A 21,225-nucleotide genomic window follows, 5' to 3' on the forward strand; every position below is an offset into this window, starting at 1 on the left:
GGCTTTAGCATTCCCCTTCTTAAAATCTTTACTGTCTTATAACCCATAGGATAAAGTTACATTGTGTTAGCTTGTCAGATAAAAGCCTCCATAATCTTACCATAGCCAATCCCTGTTGCTTCTTCATCGACCACTCACTTTTATTCAAATTGTTCTCTTATAATATCAATTTTTTGTTGTTCTCTTAATGCATGTATATTTTTATGCCGTTTCCACTGCATGAAATGTCTTTCCCAACTTTCTTTCCCTAGATCTATCCTAAAAGATTTACCTGAGACAGCATTTCTAGAAAGCCTTCCTTGTAGCAACAGATTAGGAGAACTATTTTTCATGTCCTTCCTTAGCAACTTTCAAAGTTACCAATGTTATCATCTATCCTATAAAGTCGCCCACACACTATAAGTTAGCTTCTCTAGGTTAAGGACTGTGATACTCTTATGCACCAAGAGCTCTTTAAAATGTTACATCACCAGAGGGAACAGGAGCTAATAATTTAATTTTACAAAATCAGTTGATTACCTAAATTAAAAAGGTTTCACATGTTTGGGCACCTGGGCGGATCAGTTGGTTAAGTCTCCAACTTCAGCTCAGGTCATGATCTCATGGTTTGTGAGTTTTTGCCCCACATCGGGCTCTACGCTGACAGAGCTGAGGCTCAAGCCTGCTTCAGATTCTGCCCTTCCCCTGCTTGCACTCTGTCTCTCTCAAAAATAAACGTAAAAAAAAATTAAAAAATAAATAAATAATTAAAAAGAAGATTTAACATGGCTATAGTTTCTTTAAATACAGGGATATCCCTTCTATACATAGCATGAAGCTAAATCACTGTTTATTCTTTGAGGAGTACATTTGGGTTACTTCATTAAAACTTGATATTCATAAGAAATATATAGGATTACAAAGCCTTTTTTCTTTTACTTGTAAGACTCTTCTTCTTATTCCTCTAAACTTTTCTGAAGTCATCATAAATCCCACTTTAGATATTAACCAGATACCAGAGATGTAAAATTTATTTAAAGATTTCTATATGTCACTAATTCATATATTAACTAGTTTTGTCAAATTCACAAATACTTATACCAAATATCTAATATAACTAGAATTAAACACATTTACTAATTTTTTGTTCAGGATTCATTATAGTTAAATAAAATTACCGGAATTTACTCCAAATAACAGTGCATTAATAAATACTTTTTCAGTTATTAGTCCCTTACTAGTATATTTTATATAGCTCTCCATCCTTTTCCAACTAGTGGTGTTATGTCCTTCTGATTCTAAATTAACTTCTAATGTGAATAATATAATTTGGTTACATTTGGAAAAAATAATTTTACATTATCCAATTCAAAAAATTCTTGAAAAAATAATTTCTGCACAATTTTCTCACCAATAATTACTAATAAAATGTGCTCTGTATAGACAATTATATGAAGTGTAAAAATACTGAATATTATTTTTGTATCAGGAATTAAAAATTTTAATTAAAAGTTTTAATTGTAGCCAATGTTTAAATAAAAATTACTTTAGTTGGACCCAATTCTCACATTTTGTACAAAAGAATAAAATTTTAGACTTGTATATTTGGTAAATATAATTTATCTCCTTTAATTTCTTATTTCTTTTATATGTTATATCTTAGTTTCTAAGCCATGAAGTTTAAATAGCTAATCAAGGCATAATAGAAATTTTTTATAAATTTAGGTCATTCTAAGTAAGATCTCTTTCTTCCATGATATTTCATAGCAAATGACTCTTGCTTGCCTAGAATTTCCATCATTGCATTTATTTGAGTCTGATTTTTTAATATCACATATTGAGTATATCCATTTGATATATATTTATATAACACACATATATACGGCTTCACAATTTATTATGAGCACAATTTACCATTGAATGGGCTAAATACCTTAGTGTTCAATATCTTTGGCTTAACTAGTCAAGAGTCAGATTATAAACATTTCACATCTATAATAACTTTAATGTAACAAGTCCTAACTCCTAATGATGTATTTGCAAAACCTGCATCTCAATTTAAAGAGTAATACAGCAGTTAGTGAAACATGTGTGTTTGGAATTTACTCCATAACTAATTTAGACATCGTATCAATCATTTTGGCAGCTACTCCCCTCACTACCAATCTATTTTAGCCAAAAATTATTCCAACTAACTATATGTTGGATATAAGAGAAATTATGTTTCATACTTTTTCCAACACTAGAGTATTTGTCATCTCTAGCAATAGGTAATAAATCCTTATATGTTAATAATTATGTCTGTGTCCAAAAACTAATATATAAGTCTATATTGGAAAAAGTAAATAAACACATCAAAGAAAAAACCAAGAAAATGATTAGTGTGCCTGTGTAATTCATTACTTTCCCCTTTCTCTTGTCCCTCTCAGAAGTGAGCTTCCTAACAGATGTAATTTTATGTAAGCCAGTACTGACCACCTGATCAAACCATAGGTAGATACAAAAGTTGAGACATTCTGATTCTTTCTCTAGAAATTTGGAACTGAGATTGAGATACTTAATCATTTTCTGTATGTGGCTGAAAGATAAATAGAAAAACCCATGCTTGGCTATCAGGCCAATTTGCAGAGAGAAAAATCAAAGTAGGCAAACACAGAGGAGTGGAAAAGACTGAGTCCTGTTGTCCAATTCCTAGGTTCTGGGCTTGATGGTTCTCACCTAGATCCTTTTAGTTGGGGTCTTTGACATATCTGCACATGGCTTATAAAGCTTTCAGGCTTAAGCTAGCTCACAATAGCTTCTGTTAACTTGTAAGCGAGAATTTTTCTCAACCAATAAAGATGGCTTTTCCAGGATTCCATTTGGAACCTACCAATACATTAATATTAGAACTACATAAGCTTTTAAAATTTCTATTGACTCTGTACAGATTTAGTAAATATATTTATATATTTACACATACACACACACACTAGTCACATGCATGTAAGAAAATTGATGTCTCATACTCAGTACATTAGTTATAATTTTTATAAAGATTAATGTAATTATATAGAGAGTTTATCATTTTTAAAATCTAGTCTATTCATATTTATCTAAGTAGAATATGATGACACAATGCATGTTTATTAGCCAAATAATAAGAATTCAGGGTTAGGTTAACTTTGGGATAACATTTTCAATGGTTATAATAGAATTCTTACAATGCAGAGTTAATTATTCTATTCGTTTCATTAGAGACTATATTAAACTCATTCTTATTTCCATTCTCATTATTTCAAAGGTATTTACTAGAAAGGACTCCTACTCTTCAGAAAATCACCTGATTTAGTACACAGACACTAATTCTGTATTTTCTCAGGATATTTTCATTTACTTCCTCTGTGATCAATGCCAAGTAACATTCTGTTCTAGTTTCTTCATCTATATGAAGAGGACTAATGCTCTTCAACTAGTTGTTCATTTCTCAGGATTTAGATCAATTGATAAAACCTTTTATAAAGATATGAATGTAAAGTTTTCTAAAAACACCAATATAATAGTGACTGAGACACTTATTTTTTTCACTTTTATATTATGTAGACAGGCCTGAGGCAAACCGGAAGAATTGGAAATGCTATCAAATCAATGTTCATACTGTGCCTGAGCTGTTGATAAATGGAAACTATTTTTAGCAACCAAAATATGACACCTTTGATGAGTACTTCCTTTAGAAATGGATGTTTTTCAGTTTCCTACTGAGTTTCACACAAAATAGTACAATTTAGAAAAGCCTGCAACACATGGCAATTGGGTAATATGCATATTGGCAATTTCCTTGTGGAGTCAGTATGCACTCTGGCTCCTGTTAGGCCCCTGTAATGAAAAACTTGCTGAATCTCTACATAAAATCTAAACTGCAAAAAGAGAAAATAAGAAAGTCAGCCACACATGACTGGGCATGCTAAAGAATTCCACTGTAACAAACCAACTATGTGTTGTGTAATAATAGGTTAAATTATTTTCTCAGGCATTTCCCATAGCAGTGAAAACATTAAAAAATAATTTAGTATTATACACATATTATAAGAGAAACATATTTTAGTCTAATTACTTTATTGAATAACCACATTTTTATGTATTTGCTCTTTAACCTATTTTATATTTACTTTTCCTGACTCCTCTACATTGTCCTTTTAAATTTACTCATTTACCCCATCACTTATTCTTATTTACCCCTCTCTTATATACAACTGTGGATTTTCTTTTTTTTTTTTTAATGTTTTATTTATTTCTAGGAGAGAGAGAGAGAGACAGCGTGAGCAGGGGAGGCTCAGAGAGAGAGGGAGTCACAGACTGAAACAGGCTCCAGGCTCAGAGCTGGCAGTCAGCACAGAGCGCGACGCGGGGCTCGAACCCACGAGCTGCGAGATCATGATCAAAGCGAAAGTCGGATGCCTAACCGACTAAGCCACCCAGGCGCCCCCACAACTGTGGATTTTCTTATGCTCACAGCTACCTTCAATTTTTCTTTTATTCTCATGATCCAGTATATGATTTTCTAAAGCCATATTCTTCTTCTCCTAATTTCCTCTACTTTCTTGCTTTTGCTGCCATTTACCTTTTTTAAAATATGTTTATGAATACAAATATAAGCATGATGTTTTTCTGTTTGTGCCAACAGGATTGTATGCCCATGAATCAAAGAAGCCTTTTGATGTAGTTTTATAATGAACAGACATGTTTATTTAAAGTACTCACTTGAAATCCAAATGTATTGTTCTGAGACCCATGCCTTGGGACTCCTGGATTTTCACATGAGGTACGGGTGGGTTCTAAAATAAAGATTATAAACATAATATTCCTTTAAAACTTATATCTAATGTATATTTCTCTCATATAAGATACTTTTGAGTGATCTGGGGCTCAATGAAAGAACTGAGGGTAATAATAAACAGTAGAAATCTAATAGCATCTCTCCAGGGACAGAAACCTGCTAATATTAAATGAAGAATTCAGGTGCACTGCATTTTATACGAATTTTGTAGTTCTTGAGCTTTGACTCTTCTAACAAAAGCACTTGACATCTGACTGTGGATAAAAAGAGGAGAAATGAAGGCTATGAAAGAAGAACACATGCATAAAACATTTGCTCAGGGACTTAGCTAAATCTTAATCTCAGGTAGCATAATATTCCCCTCAAGAAGCAAGACTTTTTCCAAAAACAAGGCTTAGTCATTTGCATTTTTCATGGACACTTGTAGGAGATTCAGTTATAAAACTGGGAGAACTAGTAGTCTTTGAGTTGGCTAATTTGAGTGACATATTATTTAGTTGTTCTACGAAATACGGCATTTAATTTAAGATTACAGAAATGTGCTTAGAGCCATTTTGAAATCGGTGTACCTTTTTAACATTTTTGGAGCAAGTTTAGTGTCATTTGAATAAGATTCACTAACTAAAAATCTATACAAATGCCAGTACTTACTTCTATTAATCTGAGAGCTTATTTTCTTTCTCATTTTAGTAATAAGCAAGAAAATTATTTTGAGCGTTTCTTCAGGAGGTTTTACGTGGTAAATATAACATCGTATGTTTTAACACTGTTCATTTTCAGTGCCTTCTAATTGCTTCTCTATTTTATATTTACTTTTCATACTTAGTCAGCACTAGTTTATCAAATGTAACTAGTATCCAGCAATTCCAAAATGACTGAGAAAAATCAACCTTTAATTAATATTACCTATGCAGTGAGGTGACGAACCGCTCCAAGTGCCATCTGCTTGACATATTCTGGTGCTCGATCCCACTAATATGAAGGGAGAACTGCAGCTAAAAGAAACCTCTGACTGGTATATGAAGCTCTTGCCTTCTCTTTTGCCTTGGGCAGGAATTCCAGGGTCACCGCAAAATTTTGCTGAAAATGAAAAGAAAATTATAGCAAAGATTTAGGATTCATCAGAGCAAAGACTAAGAAAATTGATGAAAATCATTGCAATATTGAACTACCATGACACGTTATTCACGTTAATGTATCCCAAAGAATTTTTTTAAAACTTTTGTCTATGTGATATATATTGAATGTATGACTCAGCATGGTATGTTTAAAAATAGTCCGACTGAGATATTTTCCGCCTAGGAAACCACCCAAATAATTATAGATTTTTTTTTTTGTATTTTTGTTGTTGTTTTGTATTGACCAGAAGCAAACCACATGGTTGTACAAATTGTTTGCAGAGTTGGAGTATCCTTCTGAAAAGATGTGATTCGTAGATAGCTCTGTCGGAAAGAACCAGCCCATAGTGGTCTAGGCTGTACTCTCCAGATTGTTCTATCTTTTTATATGCATTATACAGATACACTTCTTTGTTCTGTTGAACACTCAAAGCACATATCCCAGTATTTTGTTGTCTTCCTCTTTGAAATATTGTGGGGATTTTCGAGTGTTTTTTAAAGAGTAAAGAACCCCAGCGGAGTCCAAAGCTATACTAAACCAAGGAATCTCAAAGTTCCACAACTATTGAAAATACCATCTTGGTGGAATTTCTAAACAATCGAATAGATCATTGTGTTCATCATATAATTCCCAACAACTAAAAGAACTTATTCTGAGTTTCAGGTAGTTGGACTTATCAGTAAACAAACTAAGATTCCTGCCCTTTTGGAGTTTATGCATTTGTGAGGGAAGCAAATGAAAAAATAAACACAGTAAGTAAAAAAGATAGTATGTGGGACGGTAGTGAGTCCTATGTGGAGAAATAGTGTGGAAGAAGGAGATTTGGACTACCTATTTGTGGATGTGATAGAGGATGAGAGATAGGGGTAAGTTTTGAACAATGTGACAGGGATGTCTGTCATTGAAGGAAGATTTGGAGGAAACAAAGCAGTCAGCCATGCTGATATCCCAAGGGAGAGCATTCCGGAGAGAGGAAACAGCATTGTCAAAGCCTATACTGGAGCATGTCTAGCATGTTGGAGGAAGAATAAGGACAGTGACGCTGGAGCAGAGTGAGCATGCAGAATGCAGACAAACATTTCATATGCTTTCAATTTTTTTATTGTAGTAAAAAATACATTACATACATTATCCATTTTAATGATTTTTAAGTGTACTTGGCTTTTAAATTTTCAGATGTTGCACCTGAAAGCTTATTTCCCTATATGGCAAACAAACAGTAACATCCAGATATTTTTCAGTATAAATGCTTCCTTAAAATGGTCCATTATCCAAACCAAATACATTTTTGAGGCTGAAAGTGTACCTTTAACTTTTTGGACATCTACCAGGACAACAGGAATGACCTGGGAATGCTCCAGGCAAATAGGAATGAATAAATGCCCTAAAAACAGAATAAATTAGTCTTAAGCTCAATGTTCAAAGAAAGCTCTTTCCTGAAATTCAAGACTCCAGGAGAGACCTTGAATTTTCAAACCTCTTTTTTAGGAACTTTTTTTTCTTTTTAAAGCAGTTAAAAATAAAAGTAATTATTAAGTAAATATCCAACAACATAAATTTAGGGGAAATTTTCAGAGTAAAGTAACAGGTGAACATTTGTTTACTGTGTTTTGTTTTAATTTTTAACATTTCTTAGGTATTGTAAATCTTTGTGCTAGTTGGCTTCTAAGCACTTCTAGCAATATAACATCAAATCCTAAAAGCCAGGGTCTTTGTCTTATTAATGTTTGTGTCTTTACACATTTTGAAGTCAATGGTTATTTCCTCAGTGAAGATTATTAGTGGGTGTTTCACCTTAGCAATCATTTTTATAGCTAAGTTATTTGTAACCTATTTCTGAAAAGTTTGTCTTGCATATTTCTGCTGAGTCATTCATCTCAGAAACTTATCTTTATTCAACAACAACAAAAAACAAGGGAGACACAACCACATAAACTCCTCTCTCCTGCTCCCTATCCCTGTTCCCACTTTCTCATTATTCTGTTGTTTTCTATCTATAGATTTTCCTGTACTAAAACCAAACAACCTATTGGTGTCAAGCTTAGAGGCTTAAGACACAGGGTTTATTTTCAAAAGGCTTCAGTTCATAATGACATCAACTTTAAAATAAAAGGACATACTTTGAACAAAAATAAAGAGAAAAGACTTTCCCTTCTATAAAGTACCTAAAATGAGAGCATTTGGCTATTCAATGTAAAATAGCATTGTCTCTAGTCTACTTTCTCTGAACTGGAATTCATACTCTTCCATTTAGTAGCAGTGCAACTGTAGGCCATATAACAATGTAGCTGGTGCCTTAAATGATGACACAGTCACACAGTGTCCTTACAATTTGATTCTCCTCTCTGAGCCCAAGTCATAATTAATTAAAATGTCATGAGTAAACATACTTGCTAGGAGTTCCATTATGTATAGTAAAAATAATACATGTCAAGCAATTTGGACACAGTTAGCCCTATTATATTTGGAGACTTATAATTCAATGTCAGTAGTAGGTAGCTCATTATTATTTGCATTTTAAGAGAACTAAAAATAAAACATCCTATCAAGATAATTTCTTGATTTTTTCCCAGTCATGTCAAACAAACTTTACCTTAAACTCATCTCTGTAAATCTCTTTGTCTTTATCTGTTCTGAAATAGCCATAGAATATCTAGTCTTGTTTGGAACACACTGGTCTTTTCTAAGATGATCCTTAGCATACATCAGAATTTTAAGGGACAATTTGTGTTACATCACGACATCAAGCTTGAAGTGCTGGGGGATAGGAGGATATGATGAGATCAGAAAAAAAGAAGAAAAAAAGAACAGTAGCCTGTAAGCAATATGGTTTCCACTGTGAATGGTAGAAGACTGGAGGGTTCCAGTTAGATCTGTTAAACTTTCAAGGTCATGAGGACAGGTGGGTGCTCCTCTACCCCATGCAGAGAAGGAAGGGAAGACTAGGAACAGGGCAGCATTGGACACCTCTGAATGAGCAATGCTCATATCGTGTGCTACAATAGTTTGTGTAAAACACAACTCTAACTTTTGTTTTGTTTTGTCATCTTCCAAATTAATTTTGAAGTGACACTTGCTGGAATATATGTTGTAAAGTAACCTCTGCAAGAAAACAATAATCCCTCATCTCGATGCTTACCCTAATAATTTTAGATGTATAATCACATTCAGTATCATGACAAATACCATCATAAGAACTTGATTTGCATGAACATATAGAATGACATGGATTTACTGTGGAAAGAAATTTGGGAGTAAATGAGAGTGTTCGGTTGACACAAACTGGACATAAATAAGAATATTTTTCCAGTAGTAGAATTCATCTTAAAGGGACTTCATTCTGAGCAATAATTTTTTAAAATAAGTTTGCAAACAAAGCAGTTCAGCTTAATATTTAGAGTCAGAGCAGAAAAACCAATAGTTGGATGACAGCAAAAGTGGCTACACTGGTAAATATGATTTTCTATTGAATTTTAATTACATCTTGAAATGAGCTTTAACAAGCCCTATTTGTTCTAGGAAAATCTGAAAATTTTACGTAACAGCTGTAATCTCAGTAAAGGAGCTGTAAGAGAGTAAAAAGGAGAAAATACAACTTTAAATATAGAATTATACTTACGTAAGCACTGTGGTACTTCTCCACTCCAGGTACCATTCCCCACACAGGTCAAAACAGCAGGAAAGGATAGTTCATAGCCTGGAGAACAGATGTAGCTGATACTAAAGCCCCAGTCAAAATTTGTTCCTTCCAACCTTCCATTAGAGATCTGGGGAGGAGCTGAGCAGGTAACAGCTGCAATTACATTAAAAGCGATTAGACACAGCTGTTCAAATATCCTGGGTGTAAAAAAAAAAAATCATTAGAAGAAGCATATGTGCTAATTTAACCTTTTGGAGGACAATATGGTGTGACATGTTTTATTCTCCTAGTAGTAGTCCTGAAGCATCCCTGGAATTAATCCCTCTAGAATGTGACTATTTCTTGGCCACATAATGGCTACTGGTTGTTAGAGATACTCTTACAAAATAACAAGCTGCCTGACATCTAAGGGAAGAAAACAGAGAGTGACCATCTGGTACACTGTAACTGAAAAATTATTGGTTTTATATAAAATTATTTCCAATGACCTTTAGACAAACTGAAGATCTTGGCTGTTTGCAACATTGTAGCAAAGAATTTACAAGTAATTCTGTGACATTTGGGGGAAAAAAACCTAGATCATGTATCTTATTAAAATATCCAAATTGGTTCTATTAATCATTTAGATTCATATTTACTATTAATCTTATTTACTATTAAATAGTAAATCATATTTACTATTTAATCACTTAGATTAAAATTTACTGGGTGCCTCAGTCAGTTAAGCATCCAACTCTTGATTTCAGCTCGGGTCATGGTCTCAAGGATCCTGAGTTTGAGACCCATGCTGGGCTCAGACTCGGTGCTGATGGAGACCTTTCTCTCTCTCTGCCCATCGCACTTGCGCTCTCTCTCTCTCTCTCACAATAAATAAATTTTTAATAACTTTACTGTAGGGCTTTAAAATAATTAAATGTTTAAACATTAATTTTAAAAATTGATTTTTAAATGTTTATTTATTTATTTAAAAATTTTTTAATGTTTACTTTTGAGAGTGAGAGAGACAGAGTGTGAGTGGGGAGGGGCAGAGAGAAAGAGGGAGACACAGAATCTGAAGGAGTCTCAAGGCCTGATATGGGGCTCAAAACCATGAACCATGAGATCATGACCTGAGCCAAAGTCAGACCCTAAACCAACAGAGCAGTCAGGTGCCCTGAGTATTTATTTCTGAGAGAGAGAGGGCAAGAGTGCAAGCAGCAGAGGGACAGAGAGACAGAGAGAGAGAGAGAGATAGACAGACAGACAGTGAGAGGATCTGAAGCAAGTTCTGCTGAGAGGAGAGAGCCCAATGTAGGGCTTAAATTCACAAACTATGAGATCATGACCTGAGCTGAAGTCAGAAACCTTACCTTTGAGCCACCCAGATACCCCTAAAATTTGTTTTAAATTGGCTTCAAGCAGAAATGGGTAGGACAATGTGATAGAGATGATGGGGGAAAAGGGAAGCGACCAATGCAAAATCTAAAAATGAGGAATGACTATATATTTATGACTTGCAACATATATTAATAATTTTTGGAGTTGTATAACATTGCCATTATCAGGATCAATTAATGATGTATGAAATAACTTCTAAAATATAAAATGTCTGTTCATATATTTTTATATATTAACTATAGGTAGTGATCTGATTCAGAAAGAGTGTAATCAAGAAAGAGACATACATTGAAATTATTCTTTTTGTTAAACTGTGAATTCACAGATGTTTAGAAAGATACTTGAATGAGAAACTTCAGTATTATAAAACAATAGAAATTGTTCGACATTACATCTACAGTATTACATAAAGTAATCAGAAAAATTGTAAAAAATTATAAACCATATTTCAAGCATTAAATGGATAGCATTAAAGTAGCAAATGTATGCCTATATTGACTAAAAGATCAATTACAGATTGCATTCAAGAAACGTGATCCTTTCCTCATGAAAAGTTAGTTTTATAATTCAAGATGATTGTTTTCAAGTTATAGAAAGTTTTCCTCCCATCTTTGAATTATATGACCCAAGTGGATCATCAAATAAAATTATAATTTGTTAACTATATATTCTCTTTTAAATGCTCACTTCAGTATAAATGATGATGGCAAGTACATATTAGAGCATATGATATTTTTGTTGTTTTGTTTGCACTAAATTTCATTGTCGTTACTCACAATAAGATATAATATCTTTCTCGAGATATCATTTTCAAATCATATATATTATTATCTATATGGTTTTGAAATAAAAGCTACAGCAATTTACAGTATCAGAAAAAAGTGAAATAATACAAAACACTTTTTAAGCTTAAATTTACATATTAAAAAGTAAATACATGGTGGTCATCACTTATAAATACTGAAGAAATTATCAAAAAAAATTATCATACCTCTACAAGTTGGCATTACTCCACTCCATGTGCCATTAGTTGTACAAGTCCTAATTCTGGAACCGTTCAATTCCATTGTATAGCCTGGCTGGCACATGTAAGAAACATTTTGTCCAACCACATAATCATCTCCATATCTCAGTCCGTTGGCTGGTATACCTGGGTCTCCACAACTGATTACTATCAGTATCGGATTATAAGAGCAGATGGTTAATGTGCCATGCATTTAATGGAGAGAAGTAGTAAGCATATGGCATACTTAATATATAAGTAGGGAATTTAGTTATCATATTCATTTTTAATTATAAAACATAAGCATATTTAAGCCACACACTGACAATTCTTGATTATGATCAGGTATGCTTATTACAGATTCTATGCATGTGGTTCAGAAACTGCCATTTGGACTCTGAAAAGACTAGGTTAATATACTATTATACTGTAAGGAACTCTGATGCAGTTAACCTCTTTTAATCTGCATTAGGTGATCATGTAGAAGCCATCCTGTGGAATCAGGATTTAAAAAAAAAAATTTAACGTTTATTCATTTTTGAAAGAGAGAGAGAGAGAGACAGAGCATGAGCAGGGGAGGGGCCGAGAGGAAGGGAGACACAGAATCCAAAGCAGGCTCCAGGCTCTGAGCTGTCAAAACAGAACCCAATGTAGGGCTTGAACCCATGAACTACAAGATCATGACCTGAGCAGAAGACAGAGAAGCTTAACTGACTGAGCCACCCCGGTGCTACTAGAATTAGGATTTCTAATATAATATTTGAAATCTATGTATTTCCATATATAGCAATTGAAATCTCTAATTTATCAGGCTTGCTGTACTGAGAGCATGTTTTCTGCATACTGTCTGTTGCTCAGCTGGATATTATAAATAATAGTTTTTAATTAAAACAATGCTAGGTGCAAAAAGAATACATCCTATTGAATAAATGAAGGAATGAATAAATGATAAAATGTGAATCTATTACATGCAGGGCTGGTGACTTGATTTGTGGTGATGAAAATGCCATAGCTAGGGACAGAGAAATCAATTTACCATTTTCACCAATTCATTGGCAACTCAAGTGAAAGAATGACCTCCAAGAAATTGCCACTCCACTCTAGAAAGCATTTGCTTTCTGGATTGGGGGTATTGGGGGTGAATGAGAGGCCTGCATCAAGTTCTTACTAAATATGCCTTGCTGTTGCAGCCTAGGAAGGGGTGGCTGCTGTCCTGCTCTGAGCTAAGACTCTAAGAATATACTCAACTCCCAGATGTTTCATGCTTGCATAGGCTCCCATAAAGGGGTGGAAGACAATTGCAGTGTGAGCCTCCCTCTGCTGATGACACTATGGACTGGGTGGGGAGAGAACATCAGTGGCCCCAGGGCAAGGGTGGGAACAAGGAGGTCGGACAAGGCCAGGAGCACCACATGGTGGGAGCAACTGGTGTATAACCCATCCTAGGACAGGGAGGCAGGGATAGAGAGGCAGAGAGGCCAACTGTCTATGAACAGAGGCTCCAAACCTTCAGCACATACATGCTCCATTGTCCCAGTAGACTTCAGTTACAAAATACAAATTTAAAGTTGAAATTAAGAATTTTAAGGCAGCCATCACAGAGCATTAAACCTCAGCACAAGACCCTTTTGAGCATGAGCTGATGAAGGAGCATGAAGCAAACTGAGGGCAAAGTATAGGCTAACAGCACCTCCCCCCCAACAAGGTGGGATATATGTGATATTCCTCAGACATTCCTGGCTGCGCAAGAACAGAGGAAAGGAAAGGAAGCAAACAGTTGACTGATAGAGATCATGGTCATGTAGGAGAGGAGTGTCCTTCAGTTTACATATAACTTAAGTAAACTACAACAAAAAGGCAATCTTATTAATAGCCTAATCTCCAGAAACCTATAGACTCCATTTCCTGGAGCCTTAATATCACCCTCATGAAGACGTAAGAAGGGTCAAGTGCTTGCCATGATGATGTAGGAAACTAAGGCAAATGAAAAGTTAAATTCCCTTACTGCTTGCAGCCCACTGACAAGTCCTCGAAACAGGCAGAGTGACCGCCCTCTAGGATCGCATCTGCCTCGATGATGACACTTTGTTAGGGGCAAAGGGAATCTTAGCTTAACATTATCCTGACATTCCAGGATCCTGCAAGTCTACTTTAACATAAAAAAATTCCTTTGGAAACTTCCTTTATCTCAACTCCGCCAAGATATATGCTGGCAATCAGACTCCAAGCTTATATACGTCCCTCTGATACACATCTGAAGGGTCTCATGACTAAAGTTTTATTAAACAGTAATTAATGGTGTTTTCCTAGTAACAGCTCAAGGTCCTGGAAACTCTGTTTCAAAAATACCTTAGAAACTTTATCCCTGACCCCCTCCCAACCTGAGGGTATATAATGAGTTACCCGTCACAACCAGGATGCAGCTCTTTCTGCCCATGGACTCTGACCCTGTGCTTTAGTAAAATCACCTTTTTACACCAAAGATGTCTTTAAGAATTCTTTCTTGGCCGTTGGCTCCAGACCCCATGAACCCCCCATCACCCCAAAACCCCATCATGAAGTTCTATCAATTGTATTAGTCCTTAAAGTTTGCTCTGTTTACACATATAATATTATCATTTATAATGCCATCTGAAATCTTTCAGAAAGACTAAGATAACAGAAAAGAGAAATAATTTTAAATATGATATTTAATAATAAGGCATAACAGAGATTATATATAAGTGACAAAAGAATTTGCTGTTTTGTGGTATGTGGTTTAAGCTTGCTTTGGGCAAGGAATTGTCTAAAAGCTTTCTGACAGCTAAAGAAAAAGGAAAATACAAGGTTACACTGTTTCTTTTCTAGAGATAAAAAAAACATATGGGGTTACTTGCCTTTTACTATCCTTTTTTTTTTTTTTTTTTTGCCCTTTAAATCTTTTTGTTCATAGATAATTTTGTACTTCCAAAGTTTATTTATTTTTGAGAGACAGAGAGACTGAGTGCAAGCAGAGAGGCAGAGAGAGGGAGACAAAAACCGAAGCAGACTCCAGGCTCTGAGCTGTCAGCAGAGTCTAAGTCCCTGGCTCAAACTCCTGAACTGCAAGTTTATGACCTGAACTGAAGTCAGATGCTTAACCACGGAGCCACCCTGGTGCCCAAAATCCTTTTGTTCATAAAAGGCTAAATAATTTCATCAGGTAAATCTGCCCTATATTCTCTCATTTTTACTTTTAATTAATTCTTCAGTGAAGATTCCCTGATCATCTAATTGGTGCCACCAGGATAGGTGATCAGATTAGAGAAGTATTTTGGATGTCTAGGGTCAAAGACTAAAAGTAGATTAAGGCATAGAAAACCTTAATAGCACTTCAATTACATTGTATTTATTAATTTACCACTAAAATTATGAATGTCAAGATTTCTTTCATATTATTCTAATCCGCTAAGCCTAAGAAGTTTTAAGATCATGAATAATGGCATTTAATTAAAGAACAATGTTCACCACACTTCACCTGATAATCCTAGGAGCCCTGGGGACAGTTTGCTGAAATCACACCCAGTGAGTGTTTCTGTCTGATCCTAATAAGAGTTTTGCATATAGGATAATTTTTGCTCTTTTAATAATTGTAGAAGAAACGATTTTTAAAATTATGTAACTAAAAAAAAAATTATGCAACTGAATTGAATAGGAAATCAAATCCCAGTTATTTACCAGGAATATCATTTCAAAATTTCAGTTTGTTTCAAAATTTACAACTACATAAAAGTGAGTATAAGCCTTTGATTTATTTTGTTTCCTTTTGCCTTCTGGGTATGTGTATATATACATCTATATGTATATATACATATATATAGTTATATATACATATACATATGTTATATGTATATAACATATAACACATATATATAACTATACATATGTGTGTGATATATATATTTTAACCTACATTCCAATCAAGAAGCGGGCCGTTAAAGAGCATACATATACAGTGTTGTTATTTTCTAGGCAGCACTTTACAGATTGAAATAGAAGTCTGGCAAGAAAAAACAGGTGATCTGTCCCAAAGCACTGAGCTGAGGTATAGCTACTGAAAATGAGGACAGAGGGCTTATTTTACAAAAAGGCATCAAGAAAGAGTTTGTTTATGTGGCAGCCTTATGAATGAAGTGCCTGACAACAAGGGCTTCACAAGGAATTATTGGTAGCTTTCTAGTGAAGCAAAGAGCAAAGAGGCAGTTTCCAATAGCAAGTCTTTGTAAACAGCACCTGCTCCACAGGTCAATTCATTTGCCACCAGTTTGTTTTCAGCAACAAAAAAGAGGCTTTTGGTCTTTCCAGGCAAAACCTCAGAATAGTGGCTGTGTAGGACTTTACCCTAAAATTCAAGAGACCTCAGTTCATGACAATGGAGTGCTGTACTTTCTTCCAAGAAAAATCTTTTCAAAGGTCACCAAATCCCCTCAGCACACAGTGCACAAGTACCCATGCTGTGATGCAGAGGTATAAGGCAAGCTGAGGGCAAAGCCCATGCTGGCACACACCCCCTCTCAAAGTGTGATATGTGTGACATTCCTCAGACACTCCTGACTGCCCTAAAGCTAAGAGGAGAAAACAAATGGTTACCTGATAGAAATCATGGTCCAGGAGGACATGAGTCTCCATCAGTTTACAAATATCTTAGTAAATGACAACAAAAAGGCAATCTTATCAATAGCCAAATCTCCAGAAACCTAGAGACTCAGTTTCCTGGAGTCCCAATATCACTGTTCCCTCCACAGTGGTGTGGGGAACAAAGGCCAGAAAGGCAAGTAAAATTAAATTTCTTTATAACCTGCAGCCCACTGACAAATACTGAGGCAAATACAGAGTATAACATTTCTCCGGGAACCCCCTACTGTAGTAGGGAAAACAACTTCAGCTTAACAATAGCAAAACCCTTGGGATCTTAGGAGTCCTCTTTAGAAGGTCCTCCAGAAAGTCCTTCTGGAGGCCTCCCTTTTGACTTGACCTGCCCAACTCCGTGGTACATAACCAGTCACTCTTCACAACCGCAGTGCAGCTCTTCCTGACCAAGGGTCCTGTCCCTGTGCTTTAATAAAATCACATTTTTGCACAGAAGATTTCTCAAGAATTCTTTCTTGACCCTCAGCTCTGGACCCTCACCACTCCAAAACCCCACCACACGTGCGCGCGCGCGCACACACACACAACCAATAAACTCCATGAAGACAATTATTTTGTCTCTTTTCTACATTGTTCTACTTTCAGGGCCTAGTCTAGTACATAACTTGTTAAAAACAGATTAAGTAAATATTCATTTAAAGAGTCAATATGTGAATGATATGTAAGAAAGATGATTAGCTTAAATTCTCAAAAAATATACAATGTTTTAAAGGTTTGAGTTGTTTTTGTGGGAAGTTTTTTTCTCATTAGCTTCTATCATGTAATTGATGCCCATTTGGCATCATTTATGATAAATCTAAGTAAATGATATCTATGCTAAAAATAAAACAATTGCGGTGATTCTAGTCTATGCCACTTCAAAGCTACTTTCTCTTTTAACTTCCTAAGTGAGAATTATAAATATGCATTTTTAAATAACATAGAATCACATTAATCACACTTTTATTCCCTTTCATGGATATACATGGAATATAATTTATGTAACCAAACCTTTGAAGTTTGTGTTATCTCACTGTTTGCCTATTAGAAACAATGCATCAATGGACATTCTTGCTCAGAAATAACTACAATGTACTGTTCCAGGTTTCAAGCTCAGAAAAAAAAGTCCATCCTAGCAGATCGAAGTTCCAGAAAGATGGTCATTTCTCTGATAATGCTTCTGATTTTATATAATCTCTCAATTGAAACATTGGTTTCCTTTTTGTTTTTTTTACATTTTTAATGTTTTTATTTATTTTTTGAGAGTGAGAGAGACTGAGCATGCGTCATGGAAGGGCACAGAGAAAGAGAGGGAGACACAGAATCTAAAGCAGCCTCCAGGCTCTGAGCTAGCTATCAGCACAGCTCAATATGGGGCTCGAACCCACAGAATCATATCATGCCTGAGCTGAAGTCGGGCGCTTAACTGACTGAGCCACCCAGGTGCCCCTGGTTTCCTTTTTAGATCTCAGTAGTAGGTTTTCTCAACTTCAAGCTCGGCGCTATTGATTCAGTATCAACTAATTTTTGATTGTAGGGGGCTGCTTTATGCTTTAAGGATGTTTAGCATTGACTGCTATCTGCTAGATAATAATAGTGCACTTAATTCACCTGCACTGTGACAGCCAAAAATATCTCCAGACACTGCCAAATATCCCCTGGGAAGCAAAATCACCCCCTTTTGGAAACTACTACACTCAGAGATAGCTTTCCCTCCTTGAGGAGATTTAGATGACTCTTTAGTTTCACTTTACACATATCTCTGACCTGTTCTCTACAAAAACAAACAAACAAAAAACAACAACAAAAAAGTAAGAAGAAAGAAAATTCTTCAAGAAATCTCAGTTTGGTAACAAAGATCCAGTAAGGACCATTTCTGCCCTGGTTATTTGGAACAAAAGCCTGACATTCATTTATCTCTGGATCTGAATGAGTATGCTGCCCTTGGCCCAAATAACAAGACCTGCCAGATACAGGTCATTAATCATTTTGGAAGGAGTCCTAGTGGGTTAAAAAAAATTCCAAGGAACAAATCACTTTATTTCTTCTTAGCACTGAAAGCCAGTCCTTACTTCAAGCCCTGTCCTGGGGCAGATTGTATCTTCTTCCTAAATACTATGTGCACTATGTGCTTGAGGTAAAGAGGTGGTTCTGCCTGACAAGACACCAAAAGGTAAGGATCTTGTACTATATTTTTAAATGAGTATTTGCTTGTGCTTAGTTTTTAGCTCCTTTTTTTTTTAGTGTATTTATTTTAAGAGAAAGAGAGAGGGAGAGGGAGAGAGAGAGAGAGAGAGAGAGAGAGAGAGTGAGCAAGTGAGGGGCAGAGAGAAAAGAGAGAGAGTCCCAAGCAGGCTCTACACTGTTAGCTCAGAGCCTGGTGTGGGGCTTGAACTCACGATCCATAAGATCATGACCTGAATCAAAATCAAGAGTTGGATGCCTAACCGACTGAGCCACCCAGTCACTCATTGTTTAGCTCTTTTTTTTCTCATTTTAAACATTACAGAAAGGAACTTCACCAAATTTTATAATCAGAGTACTTTTGTGAGCTTCTTAGTATTGTGGCAAATATCTTTTCCTTCCAGCTTGGTTTAGTTTCATGGATGTTTCTTAACATAATTCCTCTGCCAAGGTGTGCATGATATTTAGATGTAGGACCTTGATCTCATGATATATTCTTTTACCTACCCAAGACAAAAATAGTTATTTGAGGGAAGCTTCACACTCCAGAACTGATAGTGGGTTCTGGATAAGCACCTACCTAGAGAAGACAGAAGAGTTCTTTTTGTGAGGCATGACTTTAGAGAAAGATTGATTAGATATGCAATTTCTCAATTCATTTGCAATCTTGAGCAGGCTGAATATTAGCAGGTATTAACAGAATTTTTGTAAGGAAATTTTACTTTTTTACTACATTTCTACTCTGGTTAGATATGAAAGAGGAAGGGTGGGGGCATTACCATTATTATTAAATTACATTTATTCCAAAAGTGTTTCCAAAAATCATTAAAATGAACACGGCAAATCTACCCACAAGACTGGACTGTGATTCTTTTAAGGACAGAAAAGCAGTGTGTGTGTGTGTGTGTGTGTGTGTGTGTGTGTGTGTGTGTGTGTTTCTACTAGCCAGTCAAGCAAATAAAAGGTACATATGCAAATCACCATGGTGGAAAATTCTCAAAGGGTGAAAGTGCTTGGAATATCAATGCTTCTTTGCTGACCTATGAAATATTAGAGCCCACAGACCTTACTTATTGGACTTTTTATTCTCAGTTCCTGGGAAAGTACCAAAAGATAGTAGACTTTGTGTAGATGATTTTTTATTAACTGAACATATAAGTAGTACAATTACCATACATAGTCACAGTTCTGCATTTTTTAGATACAATATATCATGCTGTGAGTTAAAAAATAAAATTTTATTTAAAAATTAGATCACTACTCTGATTTTTACTATGTAGGATGAACTAGTTTCCTAATGATAAGAGGAAGAAAACCACTTTGACTGATCAAAATTTTATTTTAACAAAGGTAGAAAAAATCCAAATAGAATTGAATTTTTTTCACTTTACTTTCACCACATCATTGTAAATGGGTAATTCATTCACCTATATTTTAAGGGCTTTATTAATTTCCTCAAGGGTCTCTATTAATTCTTTTATGCTCAAATCATCCTATATTGAAACATTTATCATATCATGTCTCATTGATTTTATCTCTTTCAGCTGATATTGTTCCAATTCTAGCAGATCCATTTTGTCAATGATTATGTATGTGATTCAACAGTAGCCTGATTCATTTCCTTTGACTCAACACATCAAAATATTTCATCTCTTGCAAGATTTGCAGATTTATTACTAACATATATTTGTATTAATGTTTGGACATTCATCTTGAAACAAACAAAAATTATTGACAAGATATATAGAGGAAATTGTGATTTTAAGCAGAAAGTATTATTGAAAAAAATTAATCTTACAAGTAGTCAAATCATTAAGAAATAATATAACCCTGTAGAACTCAAATTGGTAAGTGCAGGGAAATTGAAAAAAAAAATAGAGAGGAATAGGCCATAAATTAATGAAACAAATCCATATGCATTCTGAGTAATGTCTTTTACTTATATCATGCAAATATACTTGATTATTCTAGTGAAGGTAGAAAATAAAGTGAGAAAACAAAAAGGAGGAAAGGTGCAAAAGGAAAGAATGAAGTGAACCTGAGAAAATTGCTTCTTGAGTCAAATAAATGTGGGTTTAAATCTTACATCCTGTATATGCTAGCTGTGTTCCCATGAGGAATACAGTTGTGTTTTCCCTGTAAGATACCATTTCTTCAAATGTGAAATAGAAAGGATAATAGTGTATATTTCACAGATTTGTTATTAGAAATAGGGAGAGGGTTTGTATAAAGTACTCAGCATAAATCCTAACCACTGGCAAACACTCAATAACAGATATTATTCTATATGAGTAAAAATAATAACCATTTGGGGGGAAAAAAGGAAAGTTTTGTTTTGTTTAGGTGAATTTGCCAAGAACTATTACCAAGGCTATGGTTTGGAAATTTAATTCAGGCACTTTAAATTTTCCTCATATGTAACATAATTCATTTCAAATTTATATTTAAGTCCTTGTATAT

At 34.9% G+C, this 21,225-nt stretch overlaps 1 protein-coding gene across 1 annotated transcript in view; it reads right to left on the reverse strand.

Annotated features, from left to right (window-relative positions):
* The window catches only part of CSMD3 (CUB and Sushi multiple domains 3), a gene marked incomplete at its 5' end in the record, with an annotated part of 448,395 nt that overhangs the window by 32,441 nt on the left and 394,729 nt on the right, over positions 1 to 21,225 (reverse strand). The window contains 4 exons of the mRNA XM_039219338.1: positions 4,720 to 4,793; positions 5,702 to 5,875; positions 9,534 to 9,707; positions 11,923 to 12,102. Coding sequence (XP_039075269.1) covers positions 4,720 to 4,793; positions 5,702 to 5,875; positions 9,534 to 9,707; positions 11,923 to 12,102 — 602 coding nt within the window. The remainder of the gene's footprint in view (positions 1 to 4,719; positions 4,794 to 5,701; positions 5,876 to 9,533; positions 9,708 to 11,922; positions 12,103 to 21,225) is intronic.

Source organism: Hyaena hyaena, unplaced genomic scaffold (assembly GCF_003009895.1).
Source record: "Hyaena hyaena isolate Hyena2069 unplaced genomic scaffold, ASM300989v1 scaffold_809, whole genome shotgun sequence".
Taxonomy (NCBI): Eukaryota; Metazoa; Chordata; class Mammalia; order Carnivora; family Hyaenidae; genus Hyaena; species Hyaena hyaena.